Source organism: Artibeus jamaicensis, unplaced genomic scaffold (genome assembly GCF_021234435.1).
Source record: "Artibeus jamaicensis isolate MK-2021 breed Jamaican fruit bat unplaced genomic scaffold, CSHL_Jam_final contig_484, whole genome shotgun sequence".
Lineage (NCBI taxonomy): Eukaryota > Metazoa > Chordata > Mammalia > Chiroptera > Phyllostomidae > Artibeus > Artibeus jamaicensis.
The window spans coordinates 1,991,238-2,015,598 of record NW_026521859.1 but is presented as its reverse complement, the minus strand read 5'-3'; the positions used below and the strand labels follow the sequence as shown (position 1 = coordinate 2,015,598).

The following is a 24,361-nucleotide window of genomic DNA, read 5'->3' as shown; positions in this document are numbered from 1 at the left end:
AATCCTTTAGGGCATGGGGAGAAGTTATTAATCTGAGTTCATTTTTATTTCCATCCTTTTAATTTCCATTTAGGTGCATGTTTTACATTATACATTGTGCGGGATTACATATATAAGGTAATGAACATTCATATAGTGGGAGCATGTGCTCAAATTATTTTATTGATGGGTGCATGCTCCAGAAATGTTGGAGACCGCTGTCCCAGTATGCCCTTTGGTACGCTTAGCTTGGCTTAAATAACCTTTGTAGGCTAGTGCCCTGAGACCTGAGACCAGGGCTTCCCCCTCTGGTAAGTGTTTAATAAACACTTAAGTGCTTGCTGTGTACTCAGTATGATAGAGGATACTGACCCACACTGGAAGGAATCTTCTTCATCTTTTTTTAATGGGCATGCTCATTATTATCTTATGCATGGTGATCCAATAATTTTTCTTGAGATTAAAAAAAATAACATTCTTTTTCTACAACTAAAAAAAAAAAAACTTAAGGTCAATGACAAAGAATTTGAACTATTTCTATTAGAACCTAAAAAAACCCAGAAAGAAAATACAATATTTAGTCAAAATTATGGTGGATTTTTAAGAAAAAACTGTGCTCCCATAACAAAAGAACACTTAAAAGTACAGCATAAATATCTTTCTTTTAAAAAAACCTGATTTTCTCCAACAGTTTTAGTTGCATTAGTAATTAATTGACTCAGGATTTAAAAGACATGTATGAATTTGCAGATTGTATACACATTTAGCTATGCTGAGTTATGTAACTTTAATTACTATACAGAGAAGTCCTTTCACAATAATAATATTTCAACAAGACTAAAATACCTGTTTTCTGGATGTAAATGCTATTGAGAATTACTTTAGCTGAGCTTGAATTTTGGACTGCTTAGTCTTTTATGTCACCTGAAAATTTTTGTGTCCCCAGGCCACGAGATAATTTTACTCTCAGGAATTCGGTTCTGAGTAGTGAGGGTTAGCTGAAGGACCTGGATTTACGACAGCCGTGTTTCTAATGGATGGCTTGTGCCACATAACATAAGCTCTGAGGCCGTCCTTCACAGGATGTTCATGCCTGGCCTTCTGAGTCTCTCAGGAATCACAATCGAATGCCCTTGAAACAGCATCTCACAAAACAAAACTAAACACCTCCCCATAACAGCAACTCTACTTGAAGAATTTCCTGACCCCTGAATTAAACCCAAATACTGAGTTTATTTTTAAACTAAAATCTGTATTGAACAGTTTTTTTTAAGTATTCAGTTTGAACTGCGGCCAAACTGCCAAATTTTCAAAAACTGTGGGAGTGTAGTCAAACTAGGCCATCGGTATATTTTCCGAATTAAATTGGATTTGATACAGTGCATTTGTCTTATTTTCTTGAATTAAACCTCCTCACAGCAGTAGGGTCCTCATGGTGCCCATACCACCATAACCAATTTCTCATTAATTTTTACTGATAGTACCTTTCCATATCAAGGTTTTGAATAACCTCGTCTCTAATTTGGAAGTATCATTCTTAGAGAGATGAGTATGAGTTGAATAATCTACTGGATTTTATTTGTTTCCTGATTCTTTATTACTTTTCTAGTGCTGTTGCATATTAAATGTATAAAGAAAAATAAACAGTTCTGAAAATTCACCTTCCTGTCATCAGACAGAATCTGATCCTTGAGGGATTTAAGTTTTCTCCTCAATGCTTCATCGTAGGGTAATAATCCCCCTACCATGTCTCCTCTGGCGGAAAATGCTCACACCACTATGGAAAGTACACCGACTATTTTATAAGGATGTGTCCAGATGCAAAAGTCATGCACAGTACTTACACTGAAGATACCTGCTCTTTGTTAGGGTTGAGTAGATTTACAAATTGCTCAGTCCTGAGAAGGACTCCCACCTCCATAATCAGTTAGCATATTTGATATATTTATTCAAAGTTTCTCCTTTAATTTGTCTTTATTTTCACTTTTTATCCAGAACAATTTCCATTGACCATTAAAATATCAATCTTTCCAACTTCAAGACAGTCATTTTGACCTTCTCAGTTGGAGCAAATGGTTGGTATGGGCACCAGCTGTGTGCAGGGCGCTCCATCTGGGTGAAGTGTTGTACGTGTGTGTGTGACAGAGACAGAGTCCTACACACACACACACACACACACACACACACACACACACACACAGAGGAGATAATATAACAGATGGTTTTGGCATCTGTGACTTTAAAATTCTCAAGCAATTCTGCACTTCCAAGTCATAGAGTCACACAGTGCTCTGCAATGCTTATACTAAGCACGAATTTGAATTCCATGTAGTGGAGGTTAATATTGGGGAGCAAGTCGCCTGGCCAGAGCAGGGTTTCTCAGCCTCCACACAAGTGCCATGTTGGTAGGTCATTGGGGGAGGCTGCCCTGTGCACTGTAGGGTATTTAGAAACGTCCCTAACCTTTGCCCACTAGATGCCGGTGGTACACCCCTCCCCCATGTGTAACAACCAAAAAGGTCTCTGGTCGGAGCAAAATAGTCCCAGGTGGAGGACTACTTGTGGGCTAATAAATAAAATTTAGGCCATTGGAATTTTATTTCTGACAATACATTCCTTTCATAAATTACAAAATTGACTTAAATTTTTGTTTTTAAAATACACTTACCAAATATGGAAAACGAAATACTATAAAATCTATATTCCTTTTTAGGGGACGTCTGATACTTGGTGCCTCTTAAAATCTTATTCAGTGAAGTTCGAACTAAAAACTCTCTTTTTCTATTGAATGTCAGTGTATCCAATGTAGGCATTCTTCACTGACATTGTTCGAGATAAATTACTTACCAGTTGAATATGGGAGAAAATGTAGAGTGGGAAAGGCTTATTCAAGGAACTGACCAGGAGACTGGATTAGCCTTGTCTATAAAATAGAGGTAAAGGTGTGCTTTCAAGATCTTGTGGAAGAAAAATGAATAAGTTCCAAATGAATGGTAATTTTTATTCCTCCCCATGAAATCTAACCATTCCTTCACTGAGGGAGAACAAACAAATGACCTTTACTGTCTGGGAACAGCCCTGCGAGCCCAGCCCGTGCTCCTAGGATCAGCTCTCATGGTCCTTCTAAACCCTCAGCATCCAGTCATGCATCTCTTTTAATTATACTCACACTTGTTGTTTGAGAACTTGTAAACATCCAGCACATTCAGATATTCTTATTTACTCTCTCGCTTGTTGGTACTTAACTAATTTCATGATTTCTACTTTTTAATTATTCAGTTTTTGGAGTCATTTCTCTATTCAGCAAAATTGGCAATGACCTGAGCTTGTGTTTCTGAATACTAATCCATGAAGATGGTTTTTAGAAAGGAATTGCAGCTAAGTGAAGCACTGATAATTTGTCAACCTGGATACTTTTCACAACATGACTCGACTAGGATCTGGAATTAAATACCCGAGAGAGAGGATTAAAAATAGAATGGGTTTCAATTTCACAAAGTGGATTCTTGAAGTGTCTTTCCTGTCCTTTTCATTCAATTTGTCACATACCCTGGCACTTCCATTTCTGCAAATGAGGCCGTGTTTCCTGTGGGGCTTCCAGATGGAAGTGGAACCAAAAGGGCCGCATGCTCTTGGCTGGAGTTTTCTGCAGACTGGTGAGTTGCCATCTCACTGCAAATTGGAACATATTGGCCTAGAACTGGCCTAGTCTGTGCCCTTCAAATGGAAACAAACACTGGGAAGTTTTGCCTTTTTTACATATCTTGGTATATGTTTGATTTACTCTGATACCGTCTCATACTTGACAGGCCATGGAGCATCTTATTTGGTCTTGTTTCATTTATACATAGGCAAATAGTACCGTGAGAATCAGGCAGGATTTTCAGAACTTATTTCTTTGTTGATCATAGTTTCTCAAAATATATTTAATATCTTTATGATTAACATAATATTAATGTATCAGTATAATATAATATATGATACCCATATATAAACATATCAATTATATTATACCTATAATTATACTACACCTATGTAAATATATTAATATATTACATTATACCTATAATGTAGCAAAAGTATTATTACTATTAATATACTAATAGTATAATGGCATAGTGTTATGTTATGATTCATAATATAACAGAATTTATAAAAATTGTTAGTTTTTCAATAATTGCAAGACTTTGAGGTGCTGACAGGATTTGTAAGAAAAATAATTCTATTGACTTTCAGTCACTTCACTGTACGGTTTGAATGATTATACTGAAGGAAGAGCAGGTTATAGAGTTATTAAATCTTAAAGTTGCACAAAGCTCTCATATCATCTGGTTCAGTGGCTTTAAAATTTGTTAACCACAAAACTAGTGTGTGTGAGCACATGTGTGTGTTTATGTAAATCTTAAACAGAATCTCTAAAATGGTGCTTATTTGAATATTTTTTATTAAATTTGATTCTGTTCCATTCTATTCTTCTCTTTTCTAACTCATCTTAAAAATGCTGAACAGGACTCATTCATAGTCACAAACTGTGGTTTGAAAAACAAAGAAGGGGAAGGGTCTAGTCAGGGAACATGTACAAAGGTCCGTGGACTTGGACACTGGGTGCGGATTGACTGTGGGAGCAGGGCGGGGGTGGGTGGGTGGGGCAGAAGAGATCCATGGGGGAAAGCTGGGGCAACTGTAACTGAACAACAATAAAGCCCCCCAAATAAATAAATAAATAAATAAACAGGCATTAATCTGATCCAGGTCAAATAGCTCATTAACAGCCAAAGTGAGTGTTCTTTTAAAAACACTTTGAATTTTGGAGTCATATCATTTAGCATTTGGCCCTTGCAGTGTGATTTATAGTTAATTCAGAAAGGCTTTAAACTGCTGTGATGAAAATCAGGAGGTAAACTTTCTTTACTGTGCTCACACACACACACACACACACACACACACACTTGCTGGTCTCTGTGACACACCTGGCCCAAGAAGCCTGACTCGTGTCGTTGGCTTTAGTTACCTTCATGTGTTTGGCATGGTGGTGGGAGAACCAAACATTCCTGTTTGGCTACGGACAGCTCCGAGCCTTGGAGATCCCGTGTGGACAGCGCTATAGGAGGAGTCTCAGGAACAGGTGCCAGAAGTTTCTGCTCCTCCTCAGGCCAATGGCACAGTGTATGCTTTGAGAAAGTCATTTAAACTTTTTGGACCTTAGTTTTTCGCTTTTGCAACATGGGGTTACCAATATCACATCATCTTCCCTTCCCAGGCTTTTTGTGAGGATCACATGTGAGACAAGAATAAAAGCTTTTGAAAGACTGAAATGACACATACACTAAAAGTATTTAGTAATATTTCCCCATCTGTCAAACATCAGCTATAATTTTTCCTTTATTTTTAAAAAGTATAAAGACATGAACATGATTATATAAGGATTGTTCTTATATTTTATCTGAAGAAATAACATTAGTAAAATCAAAGGTTGGAATTGCTGTTCTTATTTTTCCATGCATATTAAAATAAAGGAAACTATAAAAATGTTTATACGTGTATCTCCTAAAATCTGGAATGAGAGCCAGGGGTACACGCATTGCACTCTGGGACACGATGGTGAAGAGCAGCGGGTTATTTGGCGGCAGTCAGACCCGGGCTCTGACCCTGCCCCCCCCTCCGTCTGCTCCCTGTGTGACTGCGGACAAGTTAGTCAACCACTGACAGGCTCGGTTACCTCATTGGTGAAATGAGGATGCCCCTGCCAACCTCGCCGTGTTGTAAATCTTAAACAGAATCTCTAAAATAGTGCTTATTTGAATATTTTCTATGAAATTTGATTCTGTTCCATTCTATTCTTCTCTTTTCTAATTCATCTGAAAAGATATTTATGAGGTGCAGGGGCTGATAAAGTAGCACTAGCAGGCTACCCCTCACCCACCTCTGATTTGGTAAATAAAGTTGAATGGGGACACCGCAAGCCCATTTATTTGCATATTTTCTATAACTGCTTTTACCCTCTAATGGCAGTGTTGAGTAGCTGTGACAGAGACAGTATGACCCAAAGAGCCTAAAATATTTATTATCTGGACCTTTACAAAAAAGTTTGCCAGTTCCTGAGAACTGACAGCAATTCGAAGCACTTACCATTCATAGTACATAGTAAATACCCAGAGAAGAATAGCTACTCTTATTCCATAGTGGTAATGGAGATTAAGATGGCATGAATTATGATAATGCTGGTGCTAATAACATAACTGATGATGATGATAATAGTGATAATGATGAGGATGAAAATAATCTTTTCTTTGGCTACAGGCTTCAAATTCTATTACCCTGTTATAAAAACCAATCCTTATATTGCCCAAATATATAACACTGAACATTGTTACTTCCCTAGTATTATTTTTCCAGAAAGGATCTGAAACTTGCTAGAAGGTAAAAAGAAAAAGAAGTTGTAGACATTTTAGGCTTAATCAGCAGAACTGCAGAGGTATTTTAAAGAGGAATCCAGACTCGGTTCTTGTCCATTTCTGCAAAAAGTGGCCACCAATCTCTTCATACTTAGTTTTTCACAATGGACTTCTGTTTTCTTCCTAAAATTACATTCTCAGTGTGTACCAGAGACCTTCGTCTGTGCGGGGCTTTGAGATGAATCCTGGTCAATTACCTGGATCCCATGGACTTCCTTGGGAAAGTATGCTAATCTTGTCTGAACCAATTTTTAAAAAAGATTTACAAAGCTAAGAGAAAGAGAGAAAATATTTTTTATTTATAATTTTTTGGGTATGATATAAAAGTTTCCTATTAAGTGAATAGTTTTACTGTATCTATGTCTAAAAACTGTAACCCATTCTTACCATGCATGAACCGAATATATGTCCCAAAGTCAATAAGACTCACTCAAAAACTTAGCATCTGTTTTCTCTTTGTTATAAATTAACAAATAGGATCTGTTTCTCCCTTTAAAGCAGTTTCCCTGGCAACTACCCTTATAAGATCAGAGCAGCTGTCACTTCTAAAGTTTGACTTTCTGACAAGGCCTTCTGGCTCAGGGGAGTGAAGAAAACAACATCCAAACACAAACATTTCAAAAACATTCAAATATGGAATTAAAAATGGAAACCGCATTTACGCAACTTTTCTGTGGAGTGTGTCAGTCCCTAGCATCGCCACCCTCTCCTACCAACGGGCGGAGATTACGATCTATTGAAGTAGCTATCTTTGTAACAGAACAGATGGGAGTGATTCTTAAAGTGGCGAAATTACCCTAAAGATATATTCTGGGAAGCAGTGGGTTGGAGAAGATACAGGAAGATTTGTAGCAGGCAGCCACACAAAGTGAACTCACCTTGTGATTGTTCCGTCTTGCTTGTCTTTAGGCTGAAATAGAAGTATCAGTCATAATGCAGACATATCATGGGAACACAGACTTTTGCTCCCTCTGCTCATAAGGGACCAAGAAGGTGGAGGGACGGATCTCAACTAATCCTAAAACTGGTCTATTGTTGTTACATAGCCCTGGAGCTCCTTCCTTCCCCCTGCTGCTGTCTTATTTATCAACGCCCAGAGTCAGAACCTTATTCAGTTCTGGGGGTCCTTCCCCTCCATAGCCCTGTTCCAGCTCTTGCTGTTCCATTTGAGAACAATTGGAAGTGGATAGAACAATCGCAGTAGGAAAGAAGGGTAAACAACAAAGCAGGCTGCTTTCTTACATCATTTCCTACTCACCTCTTCACAAAGGAAAGAGACCAATTTATAAGAATTGGTAGAGACCCCCAAATGAGCTTAGCTTAGAGGGAAAGGCAATTGGAGCATATGAAAGAAGAGTGGAAATAACTGTGAATGCTTAATCTAAGTGTTCTTAGTGAATCTGCATTCATGATGTCAAGATGAAGGGTGAGTTTTCTCCCGTGAGTATTTTCCCCAAGAGCGCAGTGTTTCTCATAGAAATCAAGTCAGATGGGCGGTTCTCCCCCATCAGCTCAACTTCAGATGGAAGGCCTGCCAACATCTAGCATGGTGGTACACGTTACATGGAGTCAAGTAAAAAAGGCACGTTCTGCAAAACAAGGGGGACTTAAATCTTTTGCAACGTCAATGTTTGTTCCAGGATGCAGAAAGAAACTATTTTGAAAAGACTTTTTCTTGCGCAGGAACTTTTAGGGCATGAGTATACTTCTTAGGCCAGGCACAGACTATGTTTTACTGAAGTATTCTGTAAGTATTTATCGGACACCTATTGTAGGTTTAACATTAAAATTGGTGTTTTAGTAAGAGAAGAGTCAAATCTAGATACGGGGTGGTAGATACTGGGACGTAGTGCCCAGAATGCTCTTTGAGGAAGGTTTGGCTGCTGAGCTGCAGGAACTGTGGTTGCCAGACAGCTTCCAGCTGTCACCTCCTTCAGGGTCTGCCTCATCTGCAAAGAGATATGGGTCCTCTCATGGTGTTACTTGCCGCCGAGTTCCCTACCCAATTATTCTGTCTCTGCTGGGTCTGCATCCCAGTTTAACTTTTCTTTCAGCCCAATTCTTTACTGCCCCTTTTCTCTCACTAGTGTTAATAATCCCTTGTAAGCAATTGGCATCCTGACCTTTATTTTGGGACCTGTTTCAGGGGAAACTACCCTGCAATTAATTGATTATTAATTATCTTACAAATAATTCAAAAGACAAGACTGTCCTATGGGGATAATTGTGATGTGGAACAAAATACAAATGCAACAACAGGCAGTTGAGAGAGAGGGAGTTGGGTACTTTAAAACTCAGATATAGGCTCCTGGTAGAGCCTATATCTACCAGGAGCCTATATCTGAGCAAACCCCAATTTTTTGGTAGAGTAAACCCAAGATATTAAGACTTGAGGGTGAGAATAAAATACAGAAAAATAAAGTAATCCGAGCCAAAGCAAGTTGGGCGACTGAAGAACCTGGGCTGGTTAGAATGAAGGGTGCATGTTAGGGCAGAGCTAGAAATTAAAATGGTATTAATTCACTTACGATTATATCTGGCTGTAGAAAAGAAAGAAACCTCCCTATAGATGCTTACGTCTCTCTCACATTTAAAAGAGTTCAGAGATTGTCAGTCTCTACTTTTATTGGTAGCTCTTCCTGCCAATTCATGCATGTTTCTATCATTTTCAGAGTAAAACTTTTATCATCAGTTTCCAATATGGCTGCTAGAGATCCAGCCATCACGTCCAGATTCCAGAGAGCAGGATGGAGTATGAAATAAAGGAGATCATTGCATACCATTTTAAGGAGATTTACTTTTAATTACATTGGTCACAGCTGAATCACACAGCCATACCTACCAGTAAGGGAGGCTACAGAATATAATCTTTTCTTTTTCAAAATTATATTGGCAGTTTTTATTATTTAAAATCACTGTAAAGATGTATTTTAGACTTACAAATAAACATAAGAGCAAAGACATACCGCTTAATTTCTTCAAATAAATTGTGAAATAAAGTATGTATTTATTCATAACTACATTTAGATAAGTATTTCATAGTGTTATGATTTACCTGAAGCTGCCCAGAATATAACCTTTAAACTAGGCAGCAATGTACACAGCTGAGAAAAATTTAAATTACCATTGAAGAATATGTTACTATATTTTATTTCAGGTGATAGGAACAAGTGAGAGAAAATAATAAAAAAGCTAAAATCTGGTGTCTTGAAAGTGATGGTGGCAGTAAAGCATTTCTAGAAATTATGGCAAAAAGAGTTATTTTATATGTGTGTGTAAAATGTCAAAGCATTTTTGGACATATTTATTTGGGCTTTAATGTTGATAATCATCTAATATATAATAAGTGTTTTCTATGTACCAGGCAATATGTCACATACTTTACTTCTGTTGCATTACTTAATGGAGCCTGTGAGGTAGATTTTCTAAATGATCTATTACAGATGAAGAAGTAGAGATTTCAAGTTTATAATTCGACAAGGCCATGCAACTTGTAAGCCACAGAGCCAAGCCTCAAGCTTGTGGTTTTCAAACTCCCCAATCCAACTGCTTTCACTGTGGTACTTGTGTTAGAACTATCAAGTGAAATATCAAAGAGGAGAAGCTGGAGCTCAGGAGAGGGGAAAAAGTGGAGGTGGACTCAGAGAGCCAGCTGGTCCCATGAATGTGGAAACCAGGAGAGTAGAGGACAGCCATCAGGGAGGAGAGAACTCAGGCAAAGGGAGGAGGAGGTCCTAAGTGTTGAGTCTCTGGACTCTTTCTCCGAGGAGGGAAAGACACAGAACAGCGACTGGGGAAGAGCCAGGGCAGGGAGGTGCAGAGAATGACTTTCTTGAAGATGAAAGGAATCAACAATGTCATTAACACAGAATTCCAGAGAAAACAGCACTGATATGAGTGGTTAAGAGGTCATTCATTGATTACCTTTAAGAGTGTGTGGCCCTAACCTGTGTGGCTCAGTTGGTTGGGCATCATCTCTCAAAGCAAAAGGTCACTGGTTCAATTCCTGGTCAGGACACATGCCTGGGTTGTGGGTTTGGGCCTTGGTTGTGGTGGTATGGAAGGCAACCGACTGATGTTTCTCTCCCTCTCTTTCTCCCTCCCTTCCCCTGCCTCTAAAAATAAATAAATAAAAACCCTTAAAAAGAAGAGTGTTGGAAGTGGGCTATGGGAATCTATAGAAGAAAGAAGAAACAATAAATGAACTAATGAAACATGACCATCCTATTGTTAGTACTAGCTGATAATAAGTTAATATTTACAGAACACTTACTCTTTTTTTATTTGGATTGTTGTTCAGGTACAGTTTTCTGCCTTTTATCCCATCCCAATTCACCCCCCAACCTTCCTCAACTCCCTCCCATTTCCACCCCCCCCCTTGTTATTGTCCATGTGTCCTTTATACTTGTACAGAACACTTATTCTATGTCTGGTACTGTTCCTAGGGCTTTCATGTACTAATTCATCTCACCTCAACCCTGTAAGAGAACTACTCTTACCTACATTTTACAGATGAGAAAATTGAGGCAGGGAGAGGTTAAGTAATCTGTCTAAAGTCACACAGCTCTAAGGGGCAGAGCTGGGATTCAAGCCCAGTTGTTTGGCTGCTGAGCTCATGGTTAGTAATCTAGAAAAGTCAAATTTTTCTTTAAAAGTAATTCATTTGTAAAAGTCCTCAGATTTTTTTTGAGATAAAAATCTCATATACATTTTTATGGACAATGTTAAGAGTACTTAGTGATTATTCATTCCTCTTTCCCTAAAACGCTATTTCAAAGAGGGATCCATTTTGTTTTATTTTTTCCTACTGTCAGTTTTTAAAGAAAAAATATTTTTAAAAAATACTTTAAGTAAAATTTGTAGTCCTGAAGAAAAATATATTGCATTTTTAATAGTAAGCATATTGAGAGGTTGAAATGATGCATTATGGGCCTTAGTAAATGTCTCCAGAAAGAAAGAGGGCATTCTATTTTTACAGCAAAACATTTTAATAACTATGTACTGCAACAAAGATTCTTTGTGTGCCTCAAATTCCTTTATGCCTACATACTGCTCCACTGAATGTCATTAAAAATCTCTAGAACTTATTTTTGCAGAGTTTGAAGTCTCACCCATCTCCTACACAATCACATGCTGATTTGAAAAAAAAATATATATATATACACACTCATCACTGGTTATAATACAGTATGGGCAGCAGAATCTAAGACTTACAGATTGCCAGCCTGCTCAGCATCCCTGACTCTTTCCAGGTAACAGATTTATTAATGTCAATACATGCTTTCAATAGGCTGAGAAGTGATTCTTGAAATATTTCTACCAGGAACACTGTAGTTAGATTTCTGAGCAAAATAGTGCTGTGGTATTTAAAACAAAAGACTTGAAAAGTATTTATGTTTTAGAATTTACTGGTCATTAGAATAGGTAGGTTTGATAGGAATAGCTTTGCCTTTCCGTGTAGATTTGCCAATTAACAAAATTATCAGTGAGAATGGAATTTCACTATATACAGAGATATAAACTATAAAGGCCCCCCAAAAAAATCCAAATGCTGATTGTAAAAAAAAAGTACTTTGGAATAAATATTCAATAACAGTATTTTTATGAAATTTAAAGCTGATGATTATGTAACTGGCATTTATTGGTTTTAAATATGTACTTAATGTTAGATTGCTAGTTAACTTGGGCAACTCAATATTATTATTCCATGTGGCTGAAACTACAACTAATCATGTTTGAAAGCTTATATGGTAGGCACAATGTTGGGAATGTCCCTGTATAATTTTACTTAAATATCACAAAATCTGTATGACTTAGGTAATCTAGTTTCTTTATGAAAATGAGGGAACTATTTTCCTGTGCAAACTTTTAATAGACTTTTAATTTGTAAGCAAATTCAATAAATAGTGCTCTTTTCAAGGAGGATGGTTGCTATTTCAGTCTCCCTTTCACGATTTACAAAATACTCTTAAATAATGTAGTTTATTAACTTGAAATATTTCACTCTTATGTCCTGCATATTACTTCATCACACACTGTGAGAAGAAAATAAATAAAAATGTTTTCCTCATCATCTTCCATATTGCTCAGTATCTCACCTTTGAAGCAGTGGTCATTTATGACTTAGGCAGCTGTCTAGCATCTGATGTGATTCGGTCAGTCAGAGAAATGACAATGGAAGGGTAAGAGACAGTTGCAGCTACTGACTTACCACTAAGGTGAGTTGCGGGGAGAAAAGCTTTGTGTTTTATCTCCTATTTCTTTACATTTAGCCCAAAGCATCTTTGTTTCTTACCTCTTATGTTCTCTAGGGTAGGCATATAGTATTGATTAAATCATTCAACAAATGTATATTTAGTAACTACTAAATGTTAAGCACGAGGGATGCAGTGGTGATCAGGAAAAACGCATCATTAATTTCTATCTTCACGGAAAACTGCCTGACACATTGGTCCCAGGACACCTCCCAGTCTGTGGGAGTACATTGGATGCTGGATAAAAATGACTAAATGCCAACTCTAAAATGAAAAGGAATGACTATCCCAGGGTAATTTGGTTCACTTGCAACTCTTCTCCCACTCAGTTATCCTTTACAAACTCATCATCTGCATTCAAGAAAACCCCTCAGTCTAACTGGTGATTGGTCCTGGAGGATATGAAGCAAATGTTTGATCTGTTAACTTGCTCTCTATTTTGGGCAACTCCTGATGAGTCTACTTTTTAGCAATGTGGGCAAGTCACAGGATTCGTAAAGGATCTTTAGGATGATGATAGGCAAAGGTTAAGATCTGCCTTTCTGTTTTGTCTTGGAGTGAATACATTAAGGGTAAGAAAAGGAAAAAAATGCAGATAAACATGGTAGTATTCTGATACTTGTACTAATTATAGATTTCTTTGAAAATATAAAAATAAATATATATTTGATCTATTCTAAAAAAGAGAAATGAACATTTATTGCATGTCTACTTTGTGTCAAACTATACACTAGAAGTATTATATGTCATTTCATTTAATTTTCACATTCATTCTATGAGATTTGGGTGTTTATATTATGCCTACTTTACAGATGAAGAAACTAAAGCTCATAGAATTTATGTAACTTACATAGTAGATTTATGATTTTAATCTGACTCTGACTCCAAATTTGTTTCTGTTAGGAGAATTAATAAATAGATGGTATGAAACATAGACTAGAGCTCACAGATTACTTCAGATGTTTCTGAAGATAAATATTGTTTATTTAATATAACGAAATGCTTATACACATATTTAGCCACTCAACAATGTTTTTCTGTGTCTATGGGGTACTACCCTCACTGAAATTTATGTAGCTTTAGCACTCATACTAGTGACATTTTGCGGTGATATATCATTTCCGTTTAAAAGTTATGTTGCAAAATAACCATGCGTTGTTTTTATAGCTAGATCTGACATTGGCATTAGAAAAGAATAACAGGCATGAAAGGCAGAAAAGTCAGCGTGTAGCCACATTTTGAGAAAGAATCCTGGAGGCTTGGAAAAATGTCCATCAGAACCCGGTTGCCCTGGGTAGGAGCCATGTTAAGAACAAAAGCCTTGCTGGCTACAGCATTGCCAAGTAACCCGTGCTGTCACCTTTCTTATTGCTTCCCTGCAGATGAGTATTTCTAAGGTGAAGCTGACAGAAGCAGTCAGCAAATAAGAGTCACCATTAACCTAGGCTCTAGCCAGGCAGATCTGAGTTCAAATCCAATTGCATCATGTGCTGGTTAAACGAGTAATTTACTCCCCTTTGTCTAACGGAAATCATATTCTTGTGCTGGCTTGCTGAGAAATAAAAGAGATGATGTATATTAAATATCAAGAGAAGCTCACATACAACTTGTTAAATTGCATTGACATGTGTTATATGTTGGACAGAATCTGTTTTTGGGACTAGTGGGTGCAGCGTGTGAGGTGGCCAGGGTGGCAGACTACGGCTGTAGAGAGTGACAGGGGACATCTAGATAGAGATGCTTTTCCCACTGTGCTTCACGCACCCTGGTCCCTCACACACCCTGTGGGTGCTGGTGCCTTCCATACATGCCTAACACACTCACAGCTTGGGTGTTCGGTGTGGGTTGCTATTTTTATGCATGCTCTATCTTCAAAGTAACAAAATCACACAATGATTAAATCACTCTTATTGCTCCATGAACCCTGACACTGTGTGTTTCTTGAAGACAGAAATCTCTCTTGCCCTCTGTGAATGTTCCATACGACTATCATGAATATACACAATCATTCATTTATTTAATGGACATCTATCCACTGCCCCGCCTCACACACACACACACACACACACACACACACACACACACACACACACTATGTGATAGGGCTGTAGCAGAGAACAAAATAAAATTTTCCTGTTGTCCTGGTGCTTATGTTCCAATTTTGGAGCAAGATACTAAAGAATTCACTATATAACCATAGAATTTAATAGCAGCAAATACTGTGAAGAAGTATGAGGCACCAAGAGTGTACAACAGGAGGCTGTGTCTAACCTGCAGGCGCAGGGAAGGAGTCTTCAGGTAGCAATTGTATGAGGTACATTGTGTGTCAGAAATTGTGTCACTTTCATGATGCAAATTAAAGTGACTCACCATGGAAATCTCTGAGTTTCTTAGAGCCCATCAGGGTGAAGAGGAGTTAACTAGGAGAAGATTGCGGAACAGCATCTCGAGCAGGGGAAGTAGCGTGTCAGTCATTCATCCTGCCTCTCGCCGCATGTCATCCCCAGCCCTAACCAATACCCTATTTCTGAGAAGGGAGTCGTGGCCATTACTGAACGCACGTGTTGTCAAACTTCTTATACAGAATACTATATCATGCTATTTTAACACCTCACCACAGTATTGAGATGTTGTTATAGAATTGCAAATAATTAGACTGATTATATCTTGGTTTGCCCCAGATAGTTACATTTTATGCCTATTGTCCTACAGTAAAATTTCTAATTGTGCCCCTGCCTGCCTTATATGCTGGAGAGCATCTCAGTTTCTGGGATAAACTCTATGGTCATAAATAAAGGGAGCTCAGAGAGATCAAGAGTCTGCCTCAGGTCACACAGCTAATACACGTCAGAAGGTTGGGAATACAGCACCAGTACTCTCTAACCTAATGCCCATGTTCTCTCTACTATACTGCAAATACAATTATGGAGCTCTACTCTTATATTGCTCTCTAGTTTATTCTTCCAATCTAAGGCAAAAGCTACAAAAGATGGCTCTCTGACATCTGCCTTCAGTTATTCTGCTAAGTCATGTATTGCTATAGAGTAGAAATGAAAATAAATGAGTTAAAACAAAATATAAAATATGTATAATAAGCAGTAGACATTTATTTGATGTGCATGTCTTTACATGTATATTTGGCCTATTCTTTATGTTACTCAAGTATAAGGATGTTAATTTGAAATGCAATTGCTTCTGAAAGTGAAGATGTGACTTTAATTACAAAATATTGGTTGTCGATCTTTTCTGTGACAATATACCCTGTGTGTGGAGGAGGTCCTTGACTTCCCTGGGGGGCAGAGCCTGACTGTGAAGACTCAAAGTTTTTAAAAATAATCCATTAAACCTTTTAATGTTTGAGCCATTTCAGTAACACAGTTTTTGTTTGAGCACAGTTTTTGTCATTGTTAAAACTGAGTAATACTGATAAAATACTGGTCTGTAGAACATGATAAAGACTTTTTGAGGGTATTCTTCATATGTAAACATATCTGAAACATAAAATAGGATGCCGTTGTTTCCTTTTTTATTTTAAATAAAGTACATATAAATCATATTATACCAACAGTAATATTGGAAACAAATATTTTCTTATGTTATTTTATGAAATTATGATTTAAACTCTAAAGATGCTAGCATCACTCTATTTATTTACCAATAAAATTTTAAGATTGTGTTTTCGGTTTTTTCTCTCATGACTGCTATAAAAATATTCACTATGGAATCTCTGAGTATTAAGATTAAATAATGTGCTTTATTTCTAGCTGTTTTCTCCACTCTTTGTTAGTCCCTCTTCGGACATGTTTTGAGATCTTTAAGTTCATTCTTCATCCACTTAGTCAATTCATATTCCTGGGTTGTTGAATGTATTGTCTGTAAACAGTTGTCACGAGTGGGTTTATAGCTGATGGACCTGGAACATGTGACAGGAAGGTGTGACTCCTGGGCTATTTCAAAATTTAAGGGTTGGACGGCACAAAACAGACACAGGAGAGAGGTCCAGGGTGTAGGAAGAGGACAAGGGCAGATAAATGGTATGACAGCAACCAAGCTAAGAAAGTGATTCAACCAAAGGAGAGTTACCATCAGACACGATCCCTGATGGATAAATATTTCTTATCATTTTCTCTGTTCCCCTTTCAAACTCTACCATGCATAAGGACTATTTATTTCTTCTGAATATCTAAGTAGGTCGAATAGCCTCATTTCGGTGCTAGGTTTTTCTTTTTATCCATTGCTCCACTGGCCATGAGACAAGGTGCTAGATTTTTTTTGAAATGGTAGCTTCTGGTTTACTTGAATTAAGGAGGGTTCCTTATATTATTTTAACTGAGATGGTGTACCCTAAAGAGAAGAAAATCTACAAGCTGTGATAATGGGAGAGTAAGCAATCTAGATGACGCCAAACTCCGGCTGTGATGGAATCTCACATCTTTTTGACAAGAGGTCAGAATTCACTTTAAATAGCACACACCCAATTCCGAGCCTGTGAATTGGGATAGTCCTGATTGGGATCTCCAGAATCACATATTACTCTGGAGATGGGGATCCAAACTCCTGCTGATTCTCATCCTCAGAGGAAAACACCACTCAGGGCTAAACCAGAGTAAGTCCCAATGTTGGTCACTGGAAACAGAAACTGAGTCCAGAGGCTAAGAGTGAAAGGACCCCGGGAATGACCTGAGACCATTTCCCCATGTGGCCTGTATCCAGCATGTCACCGTGCATTCTCTTCTACTTACCACCAGTGTAACTTATAAAGATGTCTCACTTATGAGATTATCTCCTGTGTTAACATGAGAGTCCAAGTTTTCTTTATCCTGATGTCTCCCAGCAGTTAAAATAGTGCCTGGCACTCAACAGGTGTTTATGCAGATAAATAGATGGTACTTGTAGTACCTTTGTTTATCAAGCACAAGGCATAAAGAACAAATAACTGGGCACCCAAATAGCCTTGGCAGCTGGATCTATTCAGTCACATGTTTCTTGGCAAACTTTTGTGGACTAATCTACTATTTCTCAAATTTGTTTCCCATGTCAGGAAGAAAGACTATTTGTTCTATATTATTTATTTAAAAAGCAATATCTTAAAAGTCTTTTGGCTGGAAGTTATTGTAATAATGTCTGTTTGGTAATAAGGGTGAAGGATGCCCTACTTCAGCCATCTATAATGCCAGATTTTAAAGAGAATTTTGGATTATATTTGTTGCAAAATTTGACAAATTCTTTTCTTCTGGAAAAAGATTGTTCAAAAGAGCAGTTTGTTCTTCTTAGTTGAAGAGAGATCATCATTAAAAGATTGTGTTTATAAAATGCTTCAGGGTCTTGGGCAGACCCTCCGTCACCCTTCTAATCCACTGGAAATGTGTTGTGCTTGGGGGACAGACGTCCCCTTTTCCACCTTGTAGAAGTAACCAACTTGCTTTTCATCATCCAAGCCTGGGGTCTGTTTCTTCCTTAATCAAGTGCCATCAGGCCCTGGCTGGTGTAGCTCAGTGGATTGAATGCAGGCCTGCGAACCAGACAATCGTGGTTCGATTCCCAGTTAGGGCACATGCCAGGGTTGCAGGCAGGTTCCCTGCAGGCCAGTTCCCAGCAGGGGACGCACGAAAGGCAACCATACATTGATGTTTCTCTCCCTCTCTCCTTCTCTTCCCCTCTAAAGATAAGTAAATAAAATCTTTAAAAAAAAAAGCGCCATCATTTTCTATTCAAATAAGGATGGTTTCTATAGATATTATCCTAAATTTATGTGCTTTTTGATGCTATATGTAGTTATTAATCATATGGCTAATGAATGCTGTTATAATGCATGACTACTATGTGTTTTTAAGGTAAAATTATGACTTCTTTCAATATGATAGTCTATAACACCAATAATTATTAATTAATAAAACTGATAAAATAAGGGAAAGAAAATGACTAGTGAAACATAGGAAAATACCATAGGAAACCATAGGAAAATACCAAATACCATAGGAAACATAGGAAAATACCAATTACTGGGTGGGGCAAAAGTAGGTTTACAGCTGTGGGAATGCAAAATACAGCTTATTCTTGTATTATTATTTTTATTAATTATTGTATCATTTTCCATATGAACAACTATAAGTCTACTTTTGCCCCACCCTGTTATTGATTAATTTATGTGGTTTTATGATTTAAATGATTCAAGGAAGAATTTAAGTAGGGCAAAGTATAGGGGCCGCAGTATTTCCTCTCCTAAATTTGACTGTGTAACGTGAGAAATTATTGCTTTCTTTTTGGGGAGGTAATAAAAGAAAAAAAATAGAATAAGCTGTACGAGAACTTCAGTTGTTTGCATCCACTGAGAATACATGGATTGAATCACTGATGAAGGAGTTGACTGTTACTTCCCCCTGGGGAGCCGTACACTGGAACTCTGGGGTGAATGGTTTCAGAGTTTGTCAGTGCTTTATGTTTGGTTTATATATGCATATAATAGTTATTAGACATACAATAGATAATAATACATATAACAGAATATATATTCTTCATTCCTATTTCCCACTGAGTAAATGAAAACATTTTAATTTAAGACCTTTGATCATTAAGAGTTGACTTGCTTTTCTAGTCTTATTTTCCTTTATGCTCATTTATGTTATTTACCAAATGAAATAACAACGGCCCTAACAGGGTTAAATATAGTAAATATTTGCTAGCATAAAGTTAAAGCTTTACATGCTGAACTTAATTGTTATCCTTACAAGAACTCTGTGAAAGAAATATTGTTCTCATCCACACTGCACCCGTGAGAGGACAGCGACTTCGGGAGGTTCAGCAGCTTCTCCTGGGTCTCTCAGCCGGGATACAGCTGACCCCAGGGTCCCGTCCTTTTCAACTACACCTGCTGCTTCCTGCAGTTCTGAGAGGTGCCTTCACTCAAGCTTTTTCTCTGCGTGCCATAAGTGCTGTTCTTCCCCATCTTTATAGCTCTCTATTCCCCATCTTTCTAAGTGTAGCCCAAATGCTCCTTTCTCCCTGAGTTACTCCAGGGAACTGTGATCTCCCCATGCTGGAGAAATTCTTCTTAAGTTGTCACAACTTGCACTATCACAGACCAGGAACAGGGCCTCAGTTGGAGATGTGGCATCTGAGGCCCCACTCCAGACATCCTCAATAAAAAATGCATTTTAATAAGCTCTTTAGCAGTTTATGTGCAAAGTTTGAGAACTGCAGTGTGGGACATTTTCTTTCTTTCTTTCTCTCTCTCTTCTTTTTTGCTTCATACCTTTGTTATTTGTATACCCATTTTATATTCTCAATTGGACTGTAAGGTCTTTGGAGACAGGAGGATATTATATCCTCTTTGAGTATATAAAATATACTCATAAGTATACACAACATAGAAAAGGTACATGATTTAGTGATATAACAGAAATTATATTAAAAATTTTAGATCATTTTCTAGGTCAAAAAGTACTGTGTTCTTTGGAATGTGTTTTGCCTGTGTGCTAACGGCATCACTTTAATGATGATTTGACTTGTAATGTTTCCACAAATTCAGGCTTTTGATTACATTGAAAATGTTAAGAGGCATAATCCAGGTCCTTAACATAAAAGCTTTATTCTTGATCCCGTGTTCTTTAGTCTACACCCAGCTCTTGGGAGACAGTATCTTTCACTGTCAATGTGTAAATATAGATATTACCGATTTGGAGAGAAATCAATACTTACAAAATAGAAATACAGAAAGCCAAAGGCTCCAATAAGTTTCATGCGTGAAGTTTTGAGGTTTGTTTGTCTGCATGTAGGACACTCACTGTCTTCTAAAAACCTTGGAATGGAAGTTTGTTTTGATGAATGTTTGATTCCAAGCTTTATTTTATAGCTAATTTGTTTCATAGCAAAGCCTCAGTCACTGCAGATGCTCCTATATCATTGAAATGATCACTGTATGCTTTCTCATTTTTTTATTTAGACACAGTGTTTGCATATATTTGTACCTCTGAATGTTCTCAGGGAGTGTGACCAGCTGATCACTGAGATTGGCAGATGCTCTGGCCCTTCAATCAGCTTCTTAATGCTGTACAATCTGGCTTCTCTCTCCTTTTTGCAGAATATGTAATTGGAATACATGCATGAAAAGAAGGCAAACGTGTATCTGTGGGTGACTTTTGTTTTCCTTCTGCTGGCTCTATTTCAGCAGTCAATATGACCTCTCACGAACTTCCAAATCGAAAAGTTGTCTACACATAAATCTCCTTGGAGCTGATAACAGGGAGGATTCAGTTCAGGGAGGATTCCACTTTACCTCTTTTTAGAATTTCTTTTTTTCTGTGTGAGTGTGTGTGTTGTTTCAGTGCGAGGCTCTCTTCCCACCTCATCATTGGTTTGCTCGCTCCCTTATGTGATGAATCAATGCTTCCAGAATAGGGGCTTCCGAGGGACTGCGGGAGCTATTACCTCCAAATGAGCTCGTGCATCTTAACAGGGAGCGTTCAGACCACACCCCAGGTAAAAGGGAGTCTTTCCTTAATGCTTTCAAGAACTTTTAAAGGCTGTGCTCTGTGGTGTTTGCTGCAAGAGGGCTTATGGGAGAGCTGCCTGGGTGTAGATAAATTCGCGTATGTTTCAAAGTGAAATGTTACCTTCAGCGTCTGTAAAGGCAGAACTGCTCACTGGGGAGCTAAAGAGAATGATCAGGACTGCCCTTGGCGCAGTGTCAACGCTAAGACGTCCTGTAATGTCTCTTTTCAAAAGGAAGCCAGTGGCCATCTGTGAGTGGGGGTGTCAACATCGGAAGAGAACTAGGAAAATAGAAGAAAGGAAGGCATTGCAGCCCGGAACTGAGCAAAGGAGCAGTTTGCCTCATGGCACGGGGGGAGAACAGTTTCTTCAATTATTTGGCTGCCTGGTGAGAAGGCGACAGTCTCAAAAGTTTCAAGTGCTTGAAACCATATTTAGGAAAAGATTTTAATCTTTTCAGCTCTAATTTCTATTATTAAAATAGTTTCCTAAGGATAGGAAGGAAGATGTGATTTTAAACAGCACTGACAACGGAACATGTTAATTAGCATTTAACCAATGCAACGGTATTAACATGCATCTGTTCCTGCTTTGTGTGGAAAATGATTTTTCATTACCATAGCGATTCATTTCTGGGCTCCAATGGAACTTGGCCACCGTATGCGGTAAACAGCAATTATTATTTTTTCTTCCCTAAAAGAAGAGATTCAGCAGTCTATTGGCTAACACTGGAGTACATGCAGGAAAAGAGGGCAAATGTATAGTGGTCGCTTTTCCCCCCTTCCGCTAGCTCCATTTCAGCAGTTAATATAACCTCTCAGGAAGTTCTAAATCTAAAAATTGTCCCCACATAAATTATCTCTTCGTCTAAATGTTGCATAGTGTAGCTGGTGTAATTTCAAATCATTTTCCAATGAAAATTCTATACAAAAAAATTTGAACGTCTTTGGTAAGATAAGAGGATGCTAGGTAAAAGCAGAGAAAAGAGCTCCGTGCTAACATTGTATTCCCAGCTTGAAAGAGAATGCCAAATCATTGCTCTTTTTTGGATTGCTCTTCTGAGGAATGTGTGTGGACAGGAACTTGTTCCTGATCTTGTTCTCCTGCAGTAACCTAAGAAGATGAATGAGTCTGTAGTCCTATTAGATTTTTCATTTTTATGTTATTTTTCAATGACATAAACTAAAATTTAAAAATTTTGTTCACACCTGGAATTTTATGTAGCACATGGATACTTGTATAGGGAAATTACAACACATGAAGTGGAAGGAAATAATTTTCCTTCTTTTCAGGTGCTTTTAATGTCAACCTGTGGTTATGTTCAGACATCCTTTTGAGGGCATTGTCATAAAAGCACAGCTTATTCATTGAAGCGTCCGTTTCCATTCAAACTAGTGAAGATCCATTTGTATTTTATAGAGGTCTAAGTAATATTGAATTACCCAAATTGTGCAAAGCTTAGTAAATTTTCATTATTTTCTATGCTTTAGAAAGCAAAGCCACTTACTTTTAATAAGGGTTATATGCATTTCATAACAATGGGGTGCTCATACTGAAGGCTTTGCTGTATTGGTATTTAAATTGCATTTGGATGAAACCAAGATAGACCTATAGTCACCATAGGTGGGGACAAAGTTGCACTGTCACCTCTTCTTTGACTTCTAAATGAAAGTCTGTGATGAACTATCTGAACTACCCTCAAAGATTTCCTTGCTAAAACCTCTCCCTCGATCATGATATTGATGAGATGAGTTATGCAGAGCGCTTCCTAGAAAATAATCCGTGTAGAAAGTGTGTTGCATTATGTATTGCTGATAAGACCAGTGGGCTTTCCAAATCTCACAAAGAATCTAATGTTCTCTCCTACAAAGGAGAGCATTGATTTATCATTTTCCGATAATAAGCTGACATCTGGGAATTGTAACATGACTGCAGTCATGGAATAATGACAAATAGCTTTCCAGGCTGAAAAGCATATTAAAAAATAAAAGTTGGCTCAGAGGGTTTGTCTGTGTATTTAACCTCCCTAAGGAATATGCATTTTTTTCATAAGGTGTAGACATTTTAGTTGTTAAATTACCAGAAAGATATGTCCTGTGGTAAGTGGTCCAGAGTTAGTTCATTAGGCCTGTAATTTCAGTAGAGCCTCCATGCTTAGCCACCGTCTTTCTCCCCAGCCCAGTCTTTCTGTCACCCGGCATGTCTTGTGTTTTCATAAGGACTGCCCTATTAACATTCTTGTCCCAGAGTTCCTTAACCTTCACAATCTCAGTGTCCTCCCTGCATTTTTGTCTCAGACACTCAGCCTCAAGGCCAAAGCCTGGACCTTATAATTGTCCAGAATTCCTGTTCTCAAACTCTCACCACCTTGTCATCTCTCCTAGTTCTTCCTCTACTGCGGACGGACCACTTAATGGTAGAATCTGGAGCGTTCAGTCTTGGATCCCCTTTTTCTATGTGTGCTTGCCCCCTTGGCGTTTCCATCTAGTCTTATGTTTTTAAATATCATATATTGGTTAACAACCCTAGTAATTTTATCTCTGGCACAGACTTTCCTCTGAACTTGCTTCCTCACTCACATTTCCACTGGGGTGTGTATTTGGCATATCACATTTGATCTTCATTCTCAAACCAGCCTCACCTGTTGTTTTCCCCATTTCAGTGAATACTAACTCATTATTTTTTAAAATTATTCAGGTCAACAACTTTGTACTCATCTCGACTCATGTTTGCTTTTTATATCCCACATGTAATTTTTCAGCAAATTCTAAGTTTTTCTTTTAAAACATTGCTAGAAGTTTAACACTTCTGATCACTATTAACTGTGGCAACCCAAGTTAACCTAACATTTTCTCTTCCATGGGTTATTGCAACCATCTTATAGCCAATATTCGTAGCTTATAACTATTGTCTTTTTTACAGCTTCTTTCACTAGAATGTAAATTCCATTCGGGTAAAGATTTTTGTTCACTGCTGTATCACCAACCCCTGCAGTATCGCCTCCCATTTAGTAGGCATCTAGGAAGACCTTGCTGAGTAAATAAAAAGAAGTATAAAGTAAAATGCTCAGTGAGAGTTGTGTTTAGTAGGAGCACTGTGGCTGGACTGAAGGCCACATTAAAGGACACAGACATGGAGGCCACGTGAATAGGTGTGGTGATGGGGACCTTGGAAGTTCTTCTC

The 24,361-nt window shown here is 37.9% G+C and overlaps 1 protein-coding gene across 2 annotated transcripts in view; it reads left to right on the top strand.

Moving 5' to 3' along the window:
• Positions 1 to 24,361, top strand: part of MLIP (muscular LMNA interacting protein) — a 260,956-nt gene that overhangs the window by 108,512 nt on the left and 128,083 nt on the right. Inside the window, exon 1 of one of the 2 annotated variants that reach the window (XM_053668358.1) lies at positions 3,584 to 3,635. The exons of the other annotated variant lie outside the window; for it this stretch is intronic. Within the exon in view, the coding sequence (XP_053524333.1) occupies positions 3,606 to 3,635 (30 nt within the window). The 5' untranslated portion in view covers positions 3,584 to 3,605. Of the gene's footprint in view, positions 1 to 3,583; positions 3,636 to 24,361 lie in introns of those variants that run through there. 2 annotated transcript variants of the gene reach the window in all.